This window comes from Cuculus canorus, chromosome 13, assembly GCF_017976375.1.
Source record: "Cuculus canorus isolate bCucCan1 chromosome 13, bCucCan1.pri, whole genome shotgun sequence".
Classification (NCBI taxonomy): Eukaryota; Metazoa; Chordata; class Aves; order Cuculiformes; family Cuculidae; genus Cuculus; species Cuculus canorus.
Window position 1 is genome coordinate 15,153,101 of NC_071413.1, and position 26,046 is coordinate 15,179,146.

The following is a 26,046-nucleotide window of genomic DNA, read 5'->3' on the forward strand; positions in this document are numbered from 1 at the left end:
CTCTGTCTACAGATATCCAATGAGACTGATGCTACAAGAAAGCTCAAAAGCCCGTGCCCCCAAATGAGGTGTGATTAAAGATGTACACAGGCATCTTATAAATAAGATTTATCACAAACCTAAGGAATAAATTGTGCTGTGCACAGCTTTGGTCTCCTCTCTAAAGAGAAATGCAGATGTGTCAATGAGATCATGAGGCAGGTGTTGGTGAGACCAGACACACTCCAGGAATTTATTTTGGGGAAGAGTTTGATCATTTGCTCCTTTTCTGCAGTTCATTTCTCATTTATGCAGGGCTCTACAGTCTTAGTTAAAATCAATATATTTACAAACCACAAGGGAGAAATCTTGACCCAGCTGAAGTCAATGGGTGTTCTTTTTCCATTGACGTCACCAGAGCCAGGATTTCAACCCAAATAACAGACGTCTCTCTCTTAAGGACTCCTAAATAGACAGATTTTCCAGACTAAGAATTATGTGAGAAGAAAAAGAGTAGAGTAATAAAAAACTATTCTGAATAAACTGATATAGGAGACTTCCACAGCTAACAACTGATCTTCACTCAGTGCAATAGCTTAATACTTTACCTAATAAGCAAAATGTCAGTACTTACATAAATGATGGTCATTATTATTACACAAAATGAATTTACTCTGCAAGAGTTAGACTGTGACCTCAGTATTCTCCTATGTAGAGCTTAAGTAATAAAAAAAATACTATTTTAAGAAGTGCTTTTTATACTTAATTTTGTAGAGACAAATGATGAGGCAAGAATCTCTTTTCAGCGCTCAAGGCTAAAGAGAAACCTGGGAAAATACAAAACAAGTACGAGACTAAAAGCCAGCAGGCAAATAAAAGAATTTGACTACAAGATGTTACGTTTTAATACACTTTAAGTTATTCTGGGGACTAACTCATGGATTTTGAACTTTTAAAACTGGCAGTTGTAGAAATTCAGCTGGCATTATTTACTCCCTCTGCCTTGATTCCTCCCTAAAAGAAAGTGACAGAAAACAGCTACCAGGTCATTCCTGAATTGCAGGTTAATCCTGCATTGAGGCATACAGAGGCTCACGACAAAATCGCTGTCTCTAGCCCTAAATCAAGCGATTTGGAGATCTTGAAAATCACTTGTGTTTTTCCTTCTAAACACTATTTTACAGTCATGAGATACGTGTTGAAAAGCTGCTCAGAAGTATTATAAAAAATATAGCTGTGTGATAGATTGAAAACCCCAGGCTTAGTCACGCTGATTTATCGTAAGGTCTGAGTAATCAGTGAACAAAATTGACACACAACCTGCCCAAGCACAAGTTTGCACTGTGATAAAGCAAGAAGGATTTTGCTTCAAACTGTTAATAGGCCTCTGCTTCATCTTGGCAAGGTGCTAGGATGGACCGTGATGTCATTTGCACATTCTTCCATGGCATTTCAAGATAGGGGACAGGTCCTGTGCAGAATGGCAGTGATAAAGTAGTGCTGGACAGCTTGGGGTGAGGGGGAAATTTACTTCATTGCTTGAAGCCTGTTAGGAAAACAATCCACTAAATAAGAACAAACATAAAGCTGAGGTTTCAACCTTACATAAAAACTTTCATTTGGTTAATCACTAGCGAAGAAGGAGAGGAGGAAAATGAAGGAAGAGTGATGCTTGCTAGTACAGCTAGATTGCTGCAGCACTGCTCTGGTTTCATGGTTGTCTACATGAGGCTCAGTTTAGCCTTTGGAGCAAGGGAACATCGAGAGAAATAGTTCTTGCAATTCTCCTGTTGCACGGGTGCTGCTGAAAACTTTTGCTTTGGGCCCACAGTGCCCAGATTCTCAGAGACCCTGTTTGATGGCTCTGAATTCCATAGAGACTATTGCCAGCTCTCCTCTAGCCCCATTGCAGTTCTTCTCCAAAATGGAAAGGTTTTCTGTGAAGAATGCTCTGACAGTTCTTGTGATATTGTTGTGCTCAGTGCTAATAGAAAGGTAAAAAGAAGCCACACCTATTAGCAAGCTATCCTCACGCAGACCTTCCAGAATTTTACAGTTACTATTGCCTTAATCTCTGATAAGATCACTAAAGGAAGCAGGGTAATTATAAGTACATGTTTGCATTGTTCTAGGCAATGATGCAGTTGTAGCCATCGCTGTCATGGTAAATTTGCCCAGATCGTTGCTAACAGTGTTTCACGCAGTCATAAAAGTTTACAAACAAATGAAATTGATGCAATGCTCATCTTCCTTACATAAGAAAAGACTATTTACTATCCATTACAACATAGGTGTGAAATCTGTACTTTGTAGTTTATAGCATATATAAGAAAACTTCTCAGTAGTGTTCACAGAAAACATAGATGGGTTTTAGTAAAACATGCAGTGTGATTTTATAGTGTATGTAACTGTTTGCCTTCTACTTTAAAGCCCTGTATAAACATGCATTTTATGTGACTTACAGTATCGTTATTCTGCTTCCTTTAGTGGCATCAGAAGGAACATTGATCCTGAAGGCTTCATTTATAATGACTGATAGTAAAGGCTAGATTTACTAGAATTCTTATAGATAGTAATGTATAACTGTCTACTTCTGTCATAAAACGTAACCGCTTATTAATAGGAAGAATTTAGAGGTTTCTGTTGTGCAAGAATTTGTGAAGACTAAGGTAGTACAGAAAGTATTACACTGTTACAAAGAAGTCTTTAATAAAGACTGGAAGGAAAAGGAGTGTTTTGCTTTGGTCATTGAGTCCAATAACTGGTGTTACAACTTAAAAATGGATTAATCACTAAATAGTAAGGCAGATTTTAAGTATACCTCATAGTGTCTGTACTTGATTCTTCTCTAGCAGAATTTCAAGGCTTTTACCTCCTATTGGTTTGTACATTAATCCTCTTGAAAGCTGCCTGGCACTTGTCAAGAGATGATTTAAGATGTCTTAAGCACTTTGTTTTACCCTGGCACAATTATGAATCTCATGCTGCCTAAAATGGATACTGCATCCTCTCCAGAGGTGCTTAACTTTGGGGCTGTTTTTCGTTTTGACAACCCGCAAAAGAGAAGCACTCTTTAAGTGAAACACCCTCCATCCACGATTGTGCCGCAAACCAAAAGTTGCACTGTTAAATGCACAGAACAAAGCATATTTATTATAACATATCTTCTCTCACTGTGTGCATCAGCTACTCCTGTGCCTCTAATTAGCCCTGCCAGGGTAGTCATATCGCCTCATATCAGGCACCCAACACAGGTGGCATCACTAGCAGGTGAGTCTCCCTGCGTGTACCCTCTGCAACGCACACCAGACAGTGAGCAGCTCCCACAAGGGCAATCCTGAGAATATTAGACTAGAAAGACCAAAGCAAGGACACTGTCTAAATGAGGGGCTTCATCCTAGGACTCTTTTCTAGTAAGGTGGAGGAACATCTCCAGGATATAAACTCAGAATTCCTGAAGCATCAAATGCACAGCTCAGAAAGTGGGTGCCATTGGTTCATATGGATACAAAAAGTGCCCACATTCAGCCTGCTGATGTATGAACCTGCTACACCAAGAAGTATCTGTAAGGAGGGAATTTTAGACAGAAAAGCAACAATCCCTATTACACTGTAATTCATTAGCTTAGTTCACTCAGTCTCTTCAGGTTATAAAAAAAAGGCCAAAACACTTGATTGGAGCACTTAAGCGTCTTCATAGAAGGGAAATAGAAAGTATTGAAGGGTATTTTAATTTACCAGGGAAAATACTGCTACAATCAAGTGTCAGATATATTACAACTATAAATATTTTTTTTAGAAAGAAAAATTTTTTTATACCACCAAGTTATTAACCTGTGACACAAACTAGCTATAAAAGCAAAGGATATGTGTGGTATTGTATCTGCAAATCAAGGTTATATGTTTTCCTTTCTGAAACTGGCTTATGTGAGAAAGGAAGTTAAATCAAAGTATCTAACAGTCTCTTCTGGCCTCAAAATCAGATGGATTCACAAGTTTTGAAAACATTCAGTCTTGTTTAGAAGTGACTGAGACAAAACAAACACAAGTGAACTTACAAGTTCTCTGAGAAGGAAGACAGAACTATGCCCAACTCTGTATCTGAACTGCAGTAAAACTGTAGTTGCCAAAATCTCCCTGGCACCAAGCAAGGACTTCCTCTACACTTCAGGAACAGCTGAAGCTGGTGAAGTAGTATTTCCTTTCACGACCATGAGTATATTCTGTACATCACAAAATAATTTGTCAGTACACACATTTCAAGGAAAAACTATCACAAGGTTATGTTATTATGGATGTTATGGTGATGGAATCCAGCAAAACTTGCTGGTCTTGATCCACAAACTCACAGCACATAGCTTCTCATGTCTTCATTCAAAAATATTTTTAGCCATAGATATTCTGCCATCAATAAATCAGGGTACATTTTGACAGACACTGATTTTGTCTCAAGTACAGCCTACCACTTCCATGGGTGTTTTTCTGGCATTTAATTGCAGGTGGGTATATCCTTGTGTCACTCCTGATGATTGCAATGTTGGGGAGAAACCACCGATAGAACACCCCTATTAAAAAAATGATAACATAGTACTTTTTCCTCTTATTCTAGCATCACCTAAGCTTCCAGTCGTGTTAATTGAGAAGCAGCAGATTCCCCAGCCAGGCATCTGCATGTTCACCCGACAGTGCAGTTTTGTGCACTTTCCCTGACCAGCACCCTCTGAACAGCTTGTGAACTAGAAAGTTTGCCATTTCATTCTCAACAGCGTTAGCTGTTCCAGGGCAGGGTACTACCACTCCTACAAACCCTGTCCTATTGAACGTTAGTAAAAAGGATTTCATAAATCACACAGCAGAACGATTTACAAGCTGGCTCCACATTCCAGCTCACTTACTCTCTCATTTCTTGTTTAAACCAGCCAGGAAGTTAAAAAGAAAAAGGCACAAAACTACGAGATGGACTTGGGAGGAAATGTTAGTAGCTAGACCTTCACATTATTGCAAACTCTAGGTTATCTACTTACCAAATTGCTGTCAAAATTCCCCTTGATGCCAATCAAATTATTAGAAACAAAGGGGCCAGCTCCAATAGTAATTCTGTTATAAGGAGGAACAACATAGAAGTAAAAGCTATCACTGCAGCTCTGCAAAGCAGATTTTTGCACTTTCTGTGGTCATGTTCACAGCAGAAAATGGCAATGGCTTAATTTCCTAAGCTAGCAAGAGTGAGACTGTTGTCAAAGTCAGCAGCAGGAATCCCTCACAAAACTCCAGAGTCCCCACTGCCACACTGGCCATCTCAGACCAATTTGATTAATATTCTTGCAAACCTACCATAAATATGATCATTTTATTAATTTATGTAAATAGGACTTTAGCCAGTGACTTGAGTGTTATTTATGAATGAATCATGCCGCTCTGAGTGGCTGGGTATATTTAACTCTCATTAATTTGTTCAAAATAGCTACTAATGGGTTTCTTTAGCTCATTACTTTTGTAACAAAAAGCAAAAGAAATGACTGGGTTTGCATGCAAAGGCTTCGGTAACCCTTTCTGTTACAACGCAGTGGTCAGCTTATAAATACACTGTACTCAGTCACTTCAAGTGATTTCAAGGCAGTAGCAAGTTAACAGCTCAAGACAAAAATACAGGCTTCAGTTGGCATCAGCCCATGGAAGAGCCAGCATTGAGCCATTTCTGGAAACTTATGTTTTCACCTTATTTTCAGTGAAAGGAGCACTATTAAAATTGGAATTCTGGAAAAAAAATGAAGGCTCTGAGCCCAAATTGAGAGTAGAATTATAAATAGGTTTAAATCTAGCAACGGTTTGTTAGAGGGAGTAGCTAAATATAAGGGCTTAAAAAAAAACATGTCACTCACAGTAATACAGCTCCACTGCTTTTATGATTCAGAAATACTTTCCATGAAAAAGGTTGCATACTTGGAAGACTTTATTGCATACTTGGAGGATTTTATATGTGCAAAGTACTGCTGAAGTTTTTATAGTATGTCGTGTGATCTGCTTCGCAGAAAAATGTGCTATTTGACTACTATACTCTGTTGCTGGTTGGGCTTAGCATCATCATACAGCTGCCGTTAAAAACATCATCTTGGCTTTGACACTGAGGTTACATCATGCTCCTTTGCACCTCTGACTTTTCTTTGCTGTACCACGGAAATATGTATTGATTTGAACCTCTGATCGGTAAAGACTTGGGTCTACCCTTCCACTCCTTCTCTAGGAGCCAGCAGTAGCCTCAAGATTGCCTCCTTCAGAGGCGGCTGTGTGAGCCAGCTGGTAGCTACTCTGCTGAGGAGCCAGAACCAATATTCACCTACTAAGAAATGCCTGCCCTTCCAATTATCTAGTTTTCCTACCTATAATCATCTTGTACAATCTAGATTTCAAGATCTCTGTGTCAAGGACTTCCTTTTTTTATTCACAAGAGTCTGCACAGATTAGAGCTTCCACCCGTTTTCCTCATTGTCTGAGCAAACATCCTACATTCTATCAAATGTTTGCTGATATCTTTTGAAGCAGTATTTATTATGTAGGAATAAAAGCAAGCAGTGTTGATCAGATGCAAGAGATCAGCTTGTATTTCCATTCACCAGTCGGGAGATCTTTGGTTTTAGACTCTTCCCCTGCACAAATACTGGAAACACTCCCATCTGAAAATATACTGCAATATTTGCTCAAAGTTTGTTGTTTTAGCAGACATCTCGCCAGTTAACATTTTGACTAGAAGAACCATGGTAACAAACACAGTAGGCTAACCAGTGCAAATAGTTCAAAATTGTTTCAATGCACCCTGCCCTGGCCTGCTTCTGGTATGTGCATCAACAAATCCTTTTTAAGATAATAGCAGCTGTTTAAATGACCTTTTTGCAGTGATTAGTAAATCAGTGCTTCTTTCCTTCTGGTGAAAAGTGAGGTGAGATGATCTTGTAGGACTCAGAAAAGCAGTTTTCCCCTTTGCTTCCCACCCCATAGGATGCTGTGAACAATGAAGAATAGAGGGAGGAGACACTCTGTGAAGGAATATGTTATACAAAAATCAAGAAGCCTGTCTTATATTTTGTCCTGCAATAATTAAATCTAGTATTCTTTTCAAAAAGCTTTCGTGCAAGTTTCCACTTGACGTTTCACACAACTGGTTGTTGTAGAATCTGGGGGTTTGACCTAATCTAGTTTTGTATAAGATAAATGGCTGTCTTACCTCCACATATACACTGGTACCTTAAGAGATATATATGGATCTCAAAATCTGTTAACAGAGAGGTGTGGCAATTTGCCACAGTTGGAGCCCAGCCTGTGGCTTTTGAGCTGCATGTGACTCAATAGAAAGTCAAGTACAGCTCTTACGCCAAGGCTGTATTACAGATGTTAATTACTCCAGATTTTTAGCTATAAAGGGAAATAGGAGCCATTAGGGATTGCTGAGACCGGCATTGCCCTATGAGATGCAGCTGTGCACTCAGCTCCATCCCATCACACAGTGGGAGAGCGGAATCCCCTCAAGTGCGATCAGTGTGTTACTGCCAAGGCAGCAATCCCACAGACTGCATTGCATTGTCTCTCTGAGGTAGGTAGGTCTTGGCAGATGAGTCTGAAGTGTTAGCCAAACTCTGTGTTCCCTAAGAGTTCAGCTGGCCTGCACAAATCTTACTAGCCCCGTGCATTTGTGCAATTAAAACACAGCAGTTTCTGTGGCCAGAGGCACAGACAGGAATGACATAGCTGGCATCGTGACACTCTTCCTAACATTTTTGTATTTCATAGACCTGGCAGGTATTAACCACAAGGTTGCTCCTTCAGGGAAGTCTGGTATGATACTCATATTCATACCAGTGGACCTAAAGCAAGAGGCCCACTGGGATACTGGTCGGCCTCCTCCTTGACCCACAGGATGTTAGAATCTCACATCCACAGGATGGTAGAATCTCACACACAGAGGAAAGTAGAGAGTTTTCTTCCGAATACCACCTCTGGTTCATAAGATACTGTACAAAAACCAGTCCTATGACCGTGCCCCTGTGCAATCACGGAATGAGGTTGATCATGTGCCACACATGCCATTTATAAGCATTTGCACACCATTCTACCTTGCAGCAATTTGAATGATGCTTTGACCATCATTTACTTTCTAATGAAGTGCCCATGACGTCAGGAAGGGTTAACACCAGGAAATTTGATTCTGGATTCTAGCTCGGAGGAGAAGAGCAAATATCAAGATACTTACAAAATACCTGACGTTTTGGTATGTTTTACCTAATCAGAAGCTTTTAAATAAGAAGTTTCCAGAAGTCTCCAAAACATTAAACCAACTTAATGTGACTAAGTACCCTTACCTTGATATTTACGTCAATTTCAAAATACTTAAATCATTTAGTTACATGAAAAGTAACCCAGCTGTGAAACCCTGCCACACTGTCTAACTGCTCTTTGCTGAAAATTGCACCACACCTTTTTAATCCGCTGCGGGGGCAGGGCGGGGGAAGGAAAAAAGAAAGAAACCTCCTTTAGTTAAAGCCTAGAATGAGTCGCAGCCAAATAGGTGATGCTTAAACAAGTATGCTTAAGTGCAGTGCACTTCTCAGTTCATTATGGTATTAGTCATACTTAGATAACACGTGTTTTAAACTAGCATTTAATATGTATGTGTCCACTACACATCTCCAGGATTAATCTTCTCAAACACAAACTTCCCTATTCGATTTGTGGCATCATGTTTTCCACAGCCTCTTGGCATTAAATTTAAGCAAAGTGCACTCTGGGCAAACTCCACATCTCCCAAATACATCCCAGGGCTGTGAGTCAGCGCCGCACACTGCAATACTGTCGGAGCAAGGCAAGCATGGCACTTGAAGGCTGTCACTTGCAAGAAATCTGGCAGTAAACCCAGCAAAAGTAATTTTTCTAGATACTAGGGACAAGAGAACAAAGGTTCTTCCTTCCTGATATTTCCTTTCTACTTCCTAGTGGACAAAGCAGTGGTTTTGTGTTTAGCCAGTAAGAGTAAGCAATAGAGAAAGGAAAATGTAGAAAAACATGGACTACAATGTCTAAATATTCTCTTTGCAGGTGCTTTTCTTATTCCCTATATCCTCTTCCTAATCATTGCTGGAATGCCCCTGTTCTACATGGAATTAGCACTTGGACAGTATAATCGAGAAGGGGCTGCCACTGTGTGGAAAATCTGTCCACTTTTCAAAGGTAAGTGTCCCTCTGCTCATTTGAACAGCATCGTGCGGTGCCACACGCTTGTGATCACAAAGTAAAGGCCTTCCATCTTTCCACAGACGGCATAATATTTGCTGACCTTTCCCCAACCCATGAAGTCAGAAGCATTTTTTTTTATCACAAGTGGTGCACAAAATGGGAAAAGCCAGAGAAATCATCTGAGCAGTGCAACAAAACACAATGAGTGGGAGCTATTGAGCGTTGTCCTCCCTTTCCCTGCGTATTGGGGAGTAGGGGGAACTGGGTATCTCTAGGTGGAAAGAAGGGCTGGCAATGCAAATGTTTGGAGATACCAAATCCCACTCAGGTGTGTTCAGCCCTGTCTCGCCCGTGGACTAAGAGACCCACAGATACAGTTAAGTTCATTGTGTGGGGCTTTCTCTGCAGAAGTCAGTGTACCGTAGTGGCCAGAACACTAAAACGAGCTGTGAAGGGTGTAGTTCTGCTGCTAGACTTGTATCATCACATGAGTTATCTGTGACTCTGTGCTTAGTTTTCCTGCCTGTAAATGGGAGCAATGGTTCAGACAGAGCTTGCAAAGCAGTTTTCAGACCTAGCAATGAAAAGCACTTATTAAAACCTGAACATTATTACTACTATTGAGTGTTTTCCCCTAGGGTTAACTCTGCAGCATCACTGAATAAAAGGCTGTGGAGCGTTGTCTTGAGCACTGAGTTGCAATCATTCTGAGAGGAAGAAATCCTGAGGTTAGGTATTTGGATACTGATAAGGGTGTTTGGCATTGATCAGGGATAAAGAGACCTCCCTGGGTGAAAGAAGCTATACACTTTCTGTCCATGGAACAAGTATTTCTTAAGGAAGCTCAGGAATTTTCTTAGGCATTGCGTACCAGCTAATCATTGGGTTCCCCTACTTCTATACCAGATTATATCTAAAATCTTGTGTAAAAGCCTTTTCAACGCAGAGCTATCTGAAGTGAAACCACTCAAACTCAGCTGATCTTAGAAGCTTAAAATTTGGATCATGTTTATCCTGTGACTGACAAAAGCTGAGGAGCTTAGCAATAGCAATCCAAACTTGGCAGATCTGGTGCTTGGGTATAGATTACACTGAGTAAATATTAGTCGTCTTTCCGAAAATACAGCTTTTTGTAGTGCCACAGAATAGGATAACAGAGTAGGTTTTTTTTCTTATCAGTCAAATGAAAACTCACAGCAAAATTAGAGATGTAATAAAAAAAAAAGCAAGCTAATAAAAAAAAAATCTACCCCAAAATTTAAAAATTAATCTGCATAGACTTACCCAGCCCTTCTGTCATCCCTTCATTGAAGACTAAATTCTTCCTGGCACTCAGGAACTTGAAGGCCCTTGCTCAATCAAAATTCCTGCTTGTATCAATTAATACCTTTGGATGGCAATGAGGATTCTGAAAACCTAACTGTAAAAATTAGACCTTAAGGATCTCGAAGTGTTTGAGCCAAATACCACTGTGCCCAGAGGTACTCTATCTGTTGACTTCGGGATTGAAAAGATGATGAGAAAGGAAAACAGAACTTATTTTATGTGTAGTCTTGTTGACATTCCAGCTGTGTTTTTAAGCTGACATTTTCAAAGTGTACTAAACATACATTACTGTTGATTTTTAAGTGTTCTTATTACTAGGATATAGAATAGCATTTAGATACAGAATAGCAATCAAATAGAGTTATTTGATTCTCAAAAAATACTAAGCATTGAATTGTATTTGCACCTCAGCTCTAGTATAAACTCAGTACTTTTAAATTTTTGACCAAATCTTCTGATAACCTACAAACACATTTTACTGCTAAGGCTTTTGAATAATTTCTGGGATAACTCATACCTCGCACTCAAATGAAAAGAGCACACTCCACACAACTTTAAAACAGCTTCTCTAAGTGAACAGCATTATAGTATTAATTTTAGCTATGACTGTTATTGCTATGAACTCCAAGTAGTCCATTTCTAATGAGATGCTCTCATAACACATGCAATTAAACATATACCCTGTAACCTTTGCAACAGAGTCTGTTTTCCTCTCTGCATTTTCCAAGGCCTATTTTAAAGCGTGGGTCATGGAGCACTACTATTAAGAAAAGGTAGACCTAGAAATAGGAGCGGAAATTTATTCCTGAACATTCTTTTGATTTCAGAGGAATGAAGTTTAAGATATATTTGATCAAGTATTTTTTAATCTTTGTATTAAATACCTATCATTGTCCTCCTGATTTGGAGGAATTTCAGGAACACTTTTTGAAACAGAAATCCTCCAGTTTCAGTAGAACTTACATCATTTGGACTTAGTATTTAATATTCGCGTTAATTTTTAAGAATTATCCCGTTTGGTGACCCGCCCCACTCCATTCTATGGATCATAATTTGTCACTAGAGTTTGAGTTCATTTAAGAATCAAGGATTTGAATATACAGCTTCTTCTTTACTTTCACAATCTTTTCCCCAATGTTAGGGATGAGCAAACCGGTCTGTGTATTAAAAGTCTCTTGAAGGACAGAGAATAGTATATGCAGCAGTCTTTGAACTACCAGCTCCTCCAGAGTCCATATCTATTCCTTATGCAAATTTTAAACCAAGGATTAATGCTCGAAGTATGTGCTACTTCCTTGCTTAATCAAGAAATATGAAATCCTAATAATCTCCTCCTAGCAGGCTTCCAATGCAGTACCTCCGAAAAACTGAACTAAGGAAGATCAGAAGTAGAGATTCATGCTTAGGTAACAGTACAGTGATGGTACAAAACAGCTGTAGTCTCTACTTGTTAGATATAATAAATACAGCTTTGGGTTAGGATTCAGAGAACAATGCTGCACACAGAGTAAAGGAAGAATTATATAAGCCAAGGTAAAGGAAGCTTCCTGAACAATTCTGGCAACAAACTTTTGTTCTCCTCTGCAATTAGTACCAAAGCTTCCTCAAAAAACATTGGAAAGCGTCTATTTTCATGAAGAGAACATGTCCTCTCTGGGGTTGTCACGGTAAAGGCACCCTCTGAGCACACATCACAGTATGCAAAAATACAAAACAAATGTTCAGAACCAAAAAAAGAATGCTTATGGTGGGGATTCTGTAAACCTGGGGAGGTAATGGAATCCTTTGAAGATCCACACAGTTAGCCTCAAGCCAAGATTTCACCAGGATTTACTGGCATGCCTAAGAACCACCTGAAGCCCCTCAGCGTAAGAGCACAGACTGTTTCATGCATGTCTTGGACCTAGTTACAAGCTGGCAGAAGCCAATGTGGAGAGTGACAATGGGAAAGAAAAAGGAGAGGGACCAGTGTCTGTTCCAGACTGGCTCAGGGTGGGAACATAAGGCATAGGGAAACTTCACTTAAGTCTTGACCTTTACTTTTTGAAGAAAAGTTGCCAAGGACTTAGACATTATGAAGATGAAGTGAGTTTCACTCCTAACATGGGCTTGCAATCTTCTGCATTGGAAGCAGATCAGCAGTGGAGCTCTACAACAGCAAATTTTGACATTGCACTGACATTGCTTTTCCTGGCAAACAGCTGGCTTTGCTAAAAGCCAGCCATTTTCCAAAATAATTCACGTAATTTTTTGGTTTTAGGTCACTGAGACTGTGTCCACATGTGTGTATGTAAAATGTCAAAAAATTTCTTTTATTATTCTGAATATCTAAAGTGAATTTGCAGCCGTGTATGGCTGAGTTTAACTACAGTGTTTGCATATACTGTTGAATGTAAAATGCAATGTGTAATCTAGTTTTCCTTTGTCTTTAGGTGTAGGCTATGCAGTGATACTCATAGCTCTTTACGTGGGTTTCTACTACAACGTTATCATAGCTTGGTCTCTGTATTATTTATTTTCATCATTCACATTTGAGCTCCCCTGGACAAACTGCGACAACAGTTGGAACAGCCCAAACTGTACAGATCCCAAACTCTTCAACGCATCAGTGCTTGGCAATGGTACCAAATACTCAAAGTACAAGCTCACTCCTGCAGCTGAATTCTATGAGTAAGTGTTGAATGACTTTGCTATTTATTCAAAATTCTATATCTAAGAGTGTTTCCTCTGAAAGGTAAAATAGCTCAGCATCCAGCCTCTAGAATAAGCATTAGAAGACTATGGTTAAAATCGAGTTGTAATGTTGACCAGTATTCCTGTGTGATTAAGACTCCTGCCTGTGCGAGCTTTGGTTTCTCCTGTACAAATGTAATACTTGCCACCAATCAGTGTGAAACTGGACAAAAGACTCAAATCTTCCTGATGTACTGACTTTGCCAGGGCAAGGAAACACAGCGATATTCTGACAGAAACAACTGCCTGCCAAACTGAGCTGACTTTAAGGCTTTAAAGCAATCATTTGTTCTACAGGCTTGGCTTGTTTCTCTATACTTGCAAAAGGTCTTAGAGCAGACCTCTGTTTGCTCAGCTGCTTCGCTGCTTCAATGAAGCACTGAGCAGGGAGAACAGCACAGTTGTAGAAAGACAGCCTTTTTGTAATTCCTAAGCAGAATTGCATTCTGTAATAGAGGCCAAGACAGGCAGAGCCACACTCAAATCAAACAGCTGGAAACAACTCCAAAGAAATGTATTAATTACCAATGAAAAAATAAAACAAATATTTCAATCTGTGTCTAAATAATTACATTATGTACCACCAGGAGAAAACGGGATTTGCTTAGGATAAAGAAAGGCTAATTGAATCAGCTGTTGAATTAATCTGAATAATCAATTAATATTTCTGTGTTGGGAATAGAAGGATATCAGGGCACACACCTGCAGAGTGAGTCTTGCTCTGTAGGAACAAAAGAGACACCGCTGTTACCATAAATAGCCTAGTGTACGTTAGACCATGCCTGGCTGCAGTGGGGATCTTGAGGTCTGTATTTATAGCCCTGAAATATTTGTGGCTGCTATTTCTCCTCTGAAGACAGCACCCTGAAACATCAGTAGTGATACACAAACTGTTGGCAGGGGCTTGGGTAAGCTAAACTCAGCACTTTGAAAACAATAAGGGGAATGAGTTCAAAGAAACTGGCTACAATGGCAAGTAATAACAGCAAGGACATCTGCTGCCCTTACAAAGACAATATATGATGTGTTCCTAACTCAAATGTAAAGAGAGATCATTTATAGCAGAAGTCTCTAAATGCATGTACTCAATTAAAGAACCTGACTTTGAAGTGAACTATAAGAAGTTATACATTCAGCATCTTCATACAAAGAACTGCTTTATTACAGAACTTTGATGTCAATGGCATTTAAAAAAAGGTCTTTGTTGTAATTTTCTTGTGCTTAGGCCTGTGTAAAGCAAAATGAAATCACTACATTCTTGCTTTGCTCCTTTATGATTTAAAGCAGTTCTACACATATAGTGTTATCGCATCATGCTTGAGGTACAAATTTGTATTTTTAGTAGGTGAGGTAGTGTTAGAATCTATCCACAATGTTTTGATTTACTTCCACTGATCTGAGGAACAGCCCAATTTTTGATTCTGTCTGTACAGTGAAACTTTAAATATTAGGGTTCTTTCCTTACCATGAAAGGAGATTCAAAGTGCAGTTTTCAGAAGGTAAAAATAAAAAGGAAATTCAATATTTCTTTATGCGTTGAGCCCTGAATTTTGGCACAGTAATTAAATCCCTAGGTCCTGTACTTATTAGCAACTAGATTATATTGCAAAAATAAGAATAATAACCACTCAAGTAATGCAATCTATGACATCTGCTTCCCTAGCTGTAAAAACAGGGAATCACAAGGGGCATTATGTTCACTTATCCAGTATCTGGATTAGCTCATCAAATCCAGCTGTAGACCTCAGCTGTAGACCCAAACTTGTGCAAATCCAACCTAATAAAGACAGCTCAATTCAGAGAAGTGTTTCTTCTCTTACATCAAATAACTTAGCTCTTTCCCATGGTCTTCTCACACCAGGGAGAGCGGAATTTTCTGGTTGTAAAGTTTCATGTTATGCACAACAAGGTCAGAAGCGATGTAAAGTTAAGTTTACATCAGTATCGTGGGTTTACAAAATGACACACCGTTTTTGCTCAGTAATAGTTCAAGTGAGGGCCTTGACTGGCTACATTCCCTTTGAAAACCCCTTCAAGTAAAGGATGACAAAGAATATTGGGTGTCCTTTTACCATATTGCACTACTGCCTGAATGACTACTGAACTTGACCTAAGTATGTGTGTAGGAATCACACTTGATTATTTCTGGTAGATAGTCGTTAGTCACTTCTTAATAAACAGTTCTTTGCCAAAGGAGAACTACAGTTCCCGACAGTAGTTTGTGTTAGGTCAGTCTGTTCCTTACAGCCAGAAATCATAAAGTGTCAGCTGCATGGTTAATCAGCCCTTCCTCAGGAATAATGTGGATGAGTACCGGTTTTTAAGTAACAGCATCATGAAGACACTGTTTTCCAAATTCTATGATCTTGTTTACTTTAAGATTTATTACTGCTATTCAGTGTTGCAAAATATTAGCAGTAACAGAAACAGATATGTTTTAGTCAACAGATTCGATATGGCAGATTTCAGATTTTGAGTTTTGATAACTTCTATAGAAAAACAAAGACATAGAGCAGCTACTTTTATACTAGAGGGAAATCAAACTATGCCACTCAAACTTCAGTGGGATACCTATGGAAGCCCAGTCTCTGCGCTAGCACAGGGTATGATAATTAGCACTATTGAAAAGGCATTGAAAACAGCAACGCCCACTACAGAATTATCATGTAAAAGGAGTGATTTTGTCTGTGAGGGTTAAAATAAGTTCCATTATTCTCCTTAGTAGTTCCAAGGCATAGAAGAGACCATCCAGCCTGAAGTATTTGAGGATGTGTTTTCAACCACAGTAACCAGCATAACAAGAACTTGCTGGTCTGTGCCATTGGATGCACTGCAGCTTACGGAAAACTTGTTGAATGTATCCAAGCACTTAAGTCTTCAACCTTAAGAATACATGGGAAGTGGTAAAGCTTGAATTTAGTTCTCTAGGTTGCATATTTACATCAAGAACATGTGCAAATTTTTTGCCTTCTGGTGGGCAGGCTGAACTGGAGGGAGGGAGACCAAAACCATGAAACATCTATTTTGCAGTTGGAGAATGACCAAACAGAGGTGCTTCCAAAACAGGCCACAGGCAGAAAGCTGATCTCATTTGTCTTAACAGACCCTTTTTGTCTTTGGGACATGATTCCTTCACACAAAGCTGGCCCAACCATTAATTGAGAATAGAATATTTCCAGAAGTGACTGTCTATTTCCACCAGCACAGGAATAAACTGTAGGAAGAGGTAGGAGTACTGTGATGTGACAGTTCATCTAATACTTAACTAAAGACACCTCTAAGTTCAACGGAAATATGGTGATTTTCACCAGTTACATGGAGTGATAGGAGGGAAAACTTGCTAAGAATCTAGGCCAATTCTTTTCAGCTATCCCATGTTTGGCAGGGAGGGAAAGCATGAATAAACTCTAAGCCTCAGACTTGGAAGAAGTCACTTTAAACAGCAATTTCCAAGCCAAGGCAGTCATAGGCAGACTCTGACATGTTTGGCATTTGTTTTCAATCCTTAAGAGTTGGACAATAATTAAGGTTGAAGTGGTTCTACGCTTTGGCTTTCTAGAGTGTTTCATTTTATTAAGTCTGGTTTCAGTCATTTGGGCTTAATTCAGGCCAAGGTGCCACTGACGTCAATGAGACGGTTGCTTACAACACAGATGCAGGATGGAATACTTCATTAGAAATGGTTGAATTAAATTATAAAGTATATGTACACTGCAAACTTAGCAAAGCAAGCACTCCAAAGTCTGATAACAACTGATGCCCTTCTGCTAGTAATAGTCATAAGAGAAATCCTGTTAGGAATAAAATGGTAATTCCACACTTCTTTGTAGGCACACGTTACTTTAGTTACTTCCCTCCTCAGTGGTTTGGAATTAAACACACAAAATGCAAAGGACTTTCTATCCTTTCAACATATGTTAAAATAATTCATTATAAACATTTTTTTTGAAGAACACTGTAAATAAAGTTCCCCTATATACTCCATATCGCTCCTATTTAGATAATTTATATGAAAACAAGCAGACTTTATATTTGTTCTTTCCATTCTTGTGTCTGGGAAAAGTTTGTTACCATCTTGCTTTCATTTATGCTGACAATTAAAAAATACCAGTTTGGAGAAACAAAAACATTATTTTTCTCATGAGGTGCTGGGCCTGTTAAAAATCATGATCTGTTGTAGGAACAAATCCTGGCAATTTCTAAACAGAACAGTGAAATCGTCAACAAATGTATTGAGCTACAGATATTTTTCTTTGATAGTACTTCTCAGGGCTGTAATCTTTTCTTTCTGCGTAAGAAATATTTTTACAAAGAAATTTTCCTGCCAGACTCAGTAAAGGAAATTCACAGAATTCACAAATCTGCCCAGATGTGAGTAACTGCAAAAAGCTACCTAAGGCCAAGGAATAAGGACAACATCCAGTCACAGCAGTCTATGTCCATCATATTTATGAACATAAATTTATGAGTGAGTGAACCAAGAATATACTGTATAGCAAAGGTTACTGCTATACCAATAAAAGACCAATAGATTTGTGCTTTGGGGCTCAAGTCTTTACAAGAAATACTACCACAGACCAAAAGCTCCACATAGTTCAATAACATGTCAAATCATAGAATGCTTTGGGTTGGAAGGGACCATCCAGTCCAGCCTCCCTGCAGGAACAGGGACATCTTCAAGTCAGTCAGGTTGCTCAGAGCCCCGTTGAATCTGACCTTGAATGTTTCCAGGGATGGGGCCTCCACTACCTCCCTTGGCAACCTGTTCAACGCCATATAGACCAAAGGAAGATGCAGGAACCTATCCCCATAAAACAACTGGGGAGCTTAGTAAGCATAAGTAATTGTAAGTAATAATAAGTAATCAAAATTATAAATGCTTATAAATGCTTCTGAAAACATTTTAATGCTTCTAGGCATAGATTAGAATACTAGTTTATAGATTAGAATGCTAACGAGAGCAGATAGTCCTGTATTCTGTTAATCACATCTGGTAAGAAAAGATTCTAAGCTCATGCTAAACATGATCAGCAATTGTTAATAATATACCACTTTCCCGGACAACAAACCTCCACTGAATATATCTGAAGCTTCTTTAAGAGATTTCTTCACGCAACATCTATACCCTGTAAACTAATTAGAGAGTTTGTAACTAATGAGAAATTAAGAAGTTCTTTAGACATCTAGACTTGCTTATCCTTTGAATCTTAATTGAAAGGAAAGTTGTCAGATGTTTCTAATAGGTTTGAAGTTCATACCAGACATGTCTTTACCTTCATAGTGATTACACAATCAAAGAATAATGATAATTCTAGCTAGATTCTGTGCCTTCACCCCTAGGAAATCCCCTGAATGTTACAGAATAAATCCTCTGACTTTAATGGGCTTAGAATCAGGTACATTACTGAATACTTCATGTGGGAAATTGATGGCCACGTTTTTGAAATAGCAACAAGCAAGCTGCTTATAAATCAATTCTCTATTAACTGCTTAGGCATTATTATGAGTGTTTAGGTGCATTATTTACATATCCATTCTCTAAGACTAACATATTTGCATCCATACACATTGTATATTTATTTTTTGACTGTGTTGACTATTTTGGACTCAACTAAGTAACTCAATCTTTCTCATTTTGACTCAGTGCAGAGGAATTTCTGGCACAAGTATTTATGAGCATAAAGTAAAAACAACTATTCAACAAACATTTATATGCACAGCTTTAAATTTTACTTTTTACTCATGTTCACAACTCCACATTTCTGACCATTTACTTACACAGCAAGAAAAGAAATTAAATGCAACTGCAGTGGAAGTGAATCCATGGAAGTGTGTACACACATTCTTAGGCTTTGGACAGATTTATGGAAATGATTCCTAAACCACAACATGCCCTTGTGTAGTAAGTCCAGAAAACTGGAAGAATGATGACTTTGCCAACTTAAATTTGCAGGGGAGGTTATGAGATATTGCAAAGATCAGGAGCTGCACATTATGCTGCACACAATTTGCTTTGTGCTTTCAGGAGAAATTCTAACTGCTTATCTTTACATGCAGAATCCTGTATAGTTTGGTAGCGGCACTAAGCTCTGAACAATAATTACAGCAGCTGAGGTCAGTGCTGCAGCACCTACCCTACACGACTTCACATTTTGAAATCCTGGCAAGCAGAAGCAGATCCTTTCTCTGTAGAACATCTCCACTTGTGTATGATGCTCAAGGCAAAGCCAATAAAGGTGTCACACACAACTAGACGCCTATTTGTTTGTGTTCACCTGTTTCTCATTAAGTGTTCTGTATGACACAGTATACTGACATAATATACCACTAGTTTTTTTATGTGCTCTTCCTATAGCAGAAGTGTTTACTCATCCAAAACTATCACATCTCAGCATTAATCCAGGGAAAGATTACAAACTTAACCTCATAGTGTAAAGAACCCAGCATTTACAACAAATGTCATACCATAAAGTAAAAATTCATTTGGTTAAACTTTGTGTCTTTACATGCAGCTCTCCTGAAATCAGTAAAGCTTCATGAAAGCTCAGTATCTTCTTTGGAAAAGCTAAGGCTCTTCTTTCATGAGCAGGACAGTGCACAGCCCATTAAGAAAGCTGACCAAATCACCATTTAACTAGATGACTAAAGGCTGGGGCAGCTGGGAGCACACACGTTCTGACTGCTTTTCTGTGTATCCTCAAACAAACATTTTTCAGTGTTTCAGTATTCATTAAATCTATGAATGAGGGGTAAAATTCAATCCAATCTCAATATAATGGATTTTAAAGCAGATTTTGAAAATCTCTGTTTTCACAGTGCTTTGCTGAATTTGCTGAAGTGTGACACCAGTAGCAAGGGAGGTCAGAGTTAAGTTAATGGGAGAATTAAACTGGGTAAAATCTTAAGTGAGTTGAGATAGACATTCTCAATGAATGAAGAGTTTAGTCCTAGTGGCCATGTATCATTTCAGGATAGTTGTGATTCAAAGAAAAGCATCATTTCACTCAGTATAAATAATAAACATACCAGCCAGGGTGCCACTGGTAAATTATCTTTCTGCGATTCCCAAAATGTAGCTTAAAGCCCATTACGTAGCTCCATTGACCAACACAAGAGGGAGCTGAAATATCTGGAGAAACAGAACAACCCAGATAACAAAAGTTTGGGCAAGACCATGCGGTATCCAGCAGACCTGGAGTGTATATGCCCCAAGCTGGTCACAGCGGACCCTCTGGCACAACTCTGAAGCATGCCCAGCGCTCCAGGGAAAGGGTGAGGTAGATAGGGCACACGTAGCACTGCACATCAGAAGGCTCGGCACTGCTCTCCTATGTTCTCTGATGTAGGAGAGTGCTTTCCTAGAGCCAGGCTATCTTTCTGCATTGCAGTGATGCCATACCCAGAGCTCTTTAGAGAAAACCTAGAGGCACCAAGCAGCTCAGGCAGCAGCCGTACGTATGGCCAAGCTGCGTTTGAGCCAAGATAACCCTGTTGCTGACTTCATGTGGAGCCACTCTGCTACCTCTGCATTGCATCCCTTGTCCCAGAATTACAGTGAGGAGACACTGGTGCTCAGTCTGGAGTCAACTCAGGTCTGCAGGGTTTGTATCACAAACTCTGCCCCACAAAGCTGTGGGTGGATATAAACCTCCTAGACACAAACTGCTGTGGAAATAGTGCAGCTGAATTTAAGCAGTGCTGTCCCTTAAGTAAAATTATGTGGAGTCTGGCAGAGTCTGTGTAAAAACAACTCCATCCCCAGCTGCTTTAAGCAGATAACCAACTGTGGTTTATACTCTGAAGGAAATCAGCAGCATTGACAACTGAACTATGGTTGTCCAAATATATAACACAAGATATGCATGTAGGAGAGCTTTCTAAATGAGTACAATTATCATGCTTCAAATTGTGTTCTAAATTAAGTATGTAATTTAATTTCTATAGGTTGCACACTCTATACACTGACAGACCTTTTAGCATCTTCAATCTACCATTTGCATTACATTTGAAATCATAAAAAAACTAGTCTAACTACCAGAACGAGGAACAGAGCTCAAGAGACCAGGACTATATCTATTTATATCTTAGCCAATTTGCTGATACATCATGCAAGCCATGTTATGGGCTTGATCCCATAAAAGTGGCTACTAACTTTTAAAAGTACTTGGAAGTTCTTAGAAGTACTTAATATGCTAATAAATGCATTTGTTAGTTAACTATTTTGCTGACAAATTGATGACATGTTTGCAATCTGAACAGATTTGACGTAGAGCATCTAAAAATTGCTTAGATGAATGACACTCTTCTATTGATCACATTAAATTCAGGCAAATAACTTTGCCTTTAGTAAAAAGACAAAGAATGAGCCTATAGAGCGGTGTAATAATTTTTTGGATTAAAACCTAAAATTATAATTGATTTGGGATTGGGAAAACGAGGCCTACTGCAAGACATCAAGCTTGATCTGCTCGTTCAAAACCACCTAAATTTCCAAAATACAACCATGTAAATCTCCCTAGGGATGAGCAATATAAAAGGCTCCTTAGAAAGGTCTTAGAAAGAACCAGTCTGACAAAATTCTACATGTAATTCTACACGTAATTCTACACCTGGAGAATTCTACACCTAAAACTCTCACCTCCTGTTTTCTGGCTATGGATTAAATGTTTAGGAGTGAATAAAATACTGGATCATTTTCAGGTTATAACCCATGGCATTTCTTTTTCCTTTGGTTTGCTTCCTTCTTTATACTCAAATACTTGACACTTGCATAAACAGCATGTTCTGAACTGTTCAGATAAAGCAAAGTTTTATAATAATGGTTATTTTATTGATGAAAACACTAAGACACAGAGAAGAATTTATTGTTTCCAACATTACCTACTATTATAAGTGACTGGATCCTTCATTTACTGAGCCCCACTGAGCTGCTGCCCTCCTGCCTTCTCAAAACTTTGTCTTTAGAAGGGTTCAGGTGCAAATAGCAAACAGCTGGGCTTCCTGTTGACTCTTTGTGATCTAACATCAAATTAAAGAGGACCCAACTGCTGTACAACAGCAAAACAGAAGACAGCAGTAGGAGCAAACAAATTGTTGTTGCCGATTGCAACAGAAGTGAACTATTTCCCTTTATCTGAATGCAGCATGGAATTAAGGCAAGAAACGGGACCAGAATTATTGAGTGACTAGAGGAATCTTCCCAACTGAGAATGCAAAGAAGGAGAAGGCCAGCAGGAATCTCCACAAGAGAGAAACCAGAATCCCTGAATGCAGCTTCAACATGAAATCCTTTCACATTCCTGCTCCTCTTGCAGATAGGCAGAAGGACTGTTGGGACCTGTATTTACAGTGATGTACAGTCTCAAAATCATTGCAATTGTACTTTACACTCCCTTATGTGGAAAGCAGTCTCAGCATAAATTAGGCTTCTTTGCACCAATCCCTGATAAAAGAAAGCTGATTTCTTATCTCTAGTGCATGTTCTTTGATTCTTGATGCTGTTCTAACTAAATATAGCTGCAGCTCTGACTAGACTCTCAGAAAGCTTAAGTTGTATCTTAGCCTCTTGTATTTTATAGTCTAAGAGATCCTTATTCTGCTTTCAGTCACCTCCACCTGTTAATGTTTGTTTTCAGTCTCTTCCTCGTTTCCTAACATTTTCTTTTCCTTTTTGCACGTACTTCTCATCTACTTTCATTCTTTTCTCAGTAATAACAAACTTCAGTCAAAATACAGTTCTAGTTGTCCTAGTGCCTCTGATTTTTCCTTTCTCTGACTCAGAGTTGTGAGTTATGAGAGTTTATTTTGTTAGCAGAACTGGACAAATATGCTTATGAAACAAAAATTACTTTCAGAAACTTTTACTTAACACATTCTCAGTGGCTTTGGACATAATTCAAAGAAGCTGTCAGGCTACAGAGGCTGATGGTAGTTGGTGCTGTTCTCTCTTCTTGTTCACTGGCTTACCCATTTAAGAAAGATCAGTTTATGCCGTTTTGTCTATGATTTGTACATGTTTTTGTAGCATTGGGAAATGGGATAATCCTGCAGCTAACGAAGGCAACCTAAATTCAGGAATGGTGCTGACCACATTGCGTTATTCTGCTGTAATATCAAAAGGCTGAAAAATCAGGTGTTTTAACCTCAGAGCTTCATGAAGGGGGAATCTTGCAGTACCTCTTGCTTCATCTGTATCACTTTGTGGCCAGTATGAGGGAATTGACCAAGTATAACCTAAAGGAGCCAGTCAGGGATTTATCACTTAACACGCCTTAACAGAGACAGGCTAAAAACAGCTTCAGCTGCTCCTAAATTAAGAACTGCTGATGCGAAACAAGAATAATTGTGGCATAATTGAGCTAACTGGATCACTGATGTATGCTGACTTGGATGAGCAAGATGAGGACAAAGTTCTTTTCAAATTTGCCTTTCTCCAAAAGATGCCTTTTTTTCAAAAAACATTACAGAGCTGTGCCATTCAAACCAAAAGGTTTACTTTAGCTAATGCTTTTGGCCACCGCATCTCTCCTCCATCTCTTCAATTGTCAGCACATCTTAACCTAAATCACAGCCCAGCACTAGGTCTTTTATACTTAATGGTGATGCTGGAACGGGAATGTAGTAGATAAACTTTAATTAACTAATTTCCAGCAACCCTCAAAGACGACATCTTTAGAGAAGCTCCTGTGACTTATCCTCAGAGGTCACAAAGAAAAACAAAAAAAAATAGGAAAAAAAAGGAAAAGAAAGCAAAACCTGCCAGAATTACAGCTCAAACAGCAGCTGTCTATGAAGATTTCCTTGGTTGGCTGCCCAGTTACACAGCTGTTTTGACTGGTTACAAATGTATTTTTTCTCTTGCTAGTTTATGATCTTTTACCCTGATTAAGGGAGCAGAACTCTTGGAATGGAGATTCTCCTGAAAATCCTGGGAATCCCACATTCGAAATGGCAGTTCTGGCAAGCGTTCCAAACCGTAAGACACATTGCTGGCTGCTTCTTGGAAAGGAAACACACAAGGAAGCAGGCTTCTTTACCAATTCAGAAAAATATTTGGGCAAGGATAAGAAAGTTAAATGGGCACAAAGAATGCAAGTTCAGATTCTGTTTTTCTGAGTAGGCATCTACACATCATAATTCAAAGGACTGACTTTACAACATCCAGCTCTGACAGCGATAGCAGTATAGCTATGATAGCACAGACTGCCAAAACCCTCCCAAGATCCTGGACAAATGTTCTGGTCAGAAGCCTGTGAAGTGATTCCCAGCTACACTTACCACTGCCGAAGCTGGTAAATTTGGAATAGAGTCAGGCATCCCTGCCCAGGATTTACTTAGACCTGTGGATCATTTGTGGATCCTCTGGCAAATTATACTTTATTAGCAAAAACACAACTAGTGTTCATTTACACTCTAAGTAAAAGTTGAATGAGACCTACCTGCTTATTTACATTTAATAAAATGTAATAGGGTTTTAGATGAGACATCAACAAGTCTGTCTCTATGTTTACTGTTTCCGCAGGTAACAGCTCTATTGTTATTTTGCTATATTGTTTTATACTAATAGTGAAAATCACCTCATAGCTTCTGAATAGGAACATTCTTGAGTATGTTTCACACGTGTTGTGTTTGTGGGTATGGTCACTACCCTTTTAATGCCTCATTTATACAATGCAACAGAAACAGATCAGCTGCTTAATTTAGGAGTATGCTTTCTACAAGTATCTTTTATCCAGTCTGGAATAAATCATAGAAACTGTCGAAAAATACAGTATTTCTTATTAAACATGAGAAAGTACAGAAGCATAACTATTACAATTCTTAGTTGATCATATCTTGATGTTTATTATTGTATGCAACTCTTTCTTATTAATAGGTGGATTGTCCTAATGGGCCTTAATTTCCCAACATGTTTCTACAGTTCAAGTAATAGAGAGTCATTTTTCAGTTTTCCCCATTCAAGTTGACACAGGTTTGGCCTATCTTGGAAAGTATTCAATATCTCGCTCATCTCTGATTTGATGAGACAAGTGCTGAAGTTAATTCCGAAGCACCATCTATGTACTAATATGTTGTCTGCAGACAGCCAGTAAGGCTGGAATTATACTCCTCACGATTTAATCTCTATGTAGTCATACAGGGCAAATCACTCCGTACTTCAATTTCTCTAAAATGTAGTTATTGTCATAAAACATGTCAGCGTTCTCCAGTGAAAAAGGCTTTGTTGATTTGATTTGTCTGTGCTATCATGGTGCTAAAAAACGCCAACAAAGCTTTCTATTGCACAAATAAAAGGTGGTAGAGAAAGGAGAAGGTGACAAAGAAGGTTGTGAGTATTTTATCTGGATAGGCACTGAAACACTAAGAAATTGAATCCCTGTGCCAGCATCCTGTAGATCCGTATCGGAACCAGGAGTTAGCTCTGCAGTTTCCCTGTAGTGCAGGGCTCCATGCACAATGCCATTCCTCTGCAAATGCAGCTCTCAGTAAAGCAAAAATTTTCTGCAATTTTTATATTTGAAAAAGCAGCGAGAGACACTTAATGGCATAGGACTGGGTTAAAGGAAGGGAGATCCACTATGACATCTCTCCCATATCCCTGTGCCTGTTGCATACAATGTGTTTTGACAACTCTAATTGTAGATATCGCCAGTCACAAGGACAAATATGCTCTTCTACACTTCAGCCCATTTCACCGTGTAGATCTGAAAAGAATTAGCCTGCCCTGTTAAGCAACAGATTTCTCTGCTATCACTTTACTGTCACAGTGAACAGCATAGAGCG

The 26,046-nt window shown here is 38.9% G+C and overlaps 1 protein-coding gene across 1 annotated transcript in view; it reads left to right on the plus strand.

The window, feature by feature from the left end:
- Positions 1-26,046, plus strand: part of SLC6A2 (solute carrier family 6 member 2) — a 67,372-nt gene that overhangs the window by 13,147 nt on the left and 28,179 nt on the right. The window contains exons 3-4 of the mRNA XM_009558091.2: positions 9,067-9,198; positions 12,963-13,200. Coding sequence (XP_009556386.2) covers positions 9,067-9,198; positions 12,963-13,200 — 370 coding nt within the window. The remainder of the gene's footprint in view (positions 1-9,066; positions 9,199-12,962; positions 13,201-26,046) is intronic.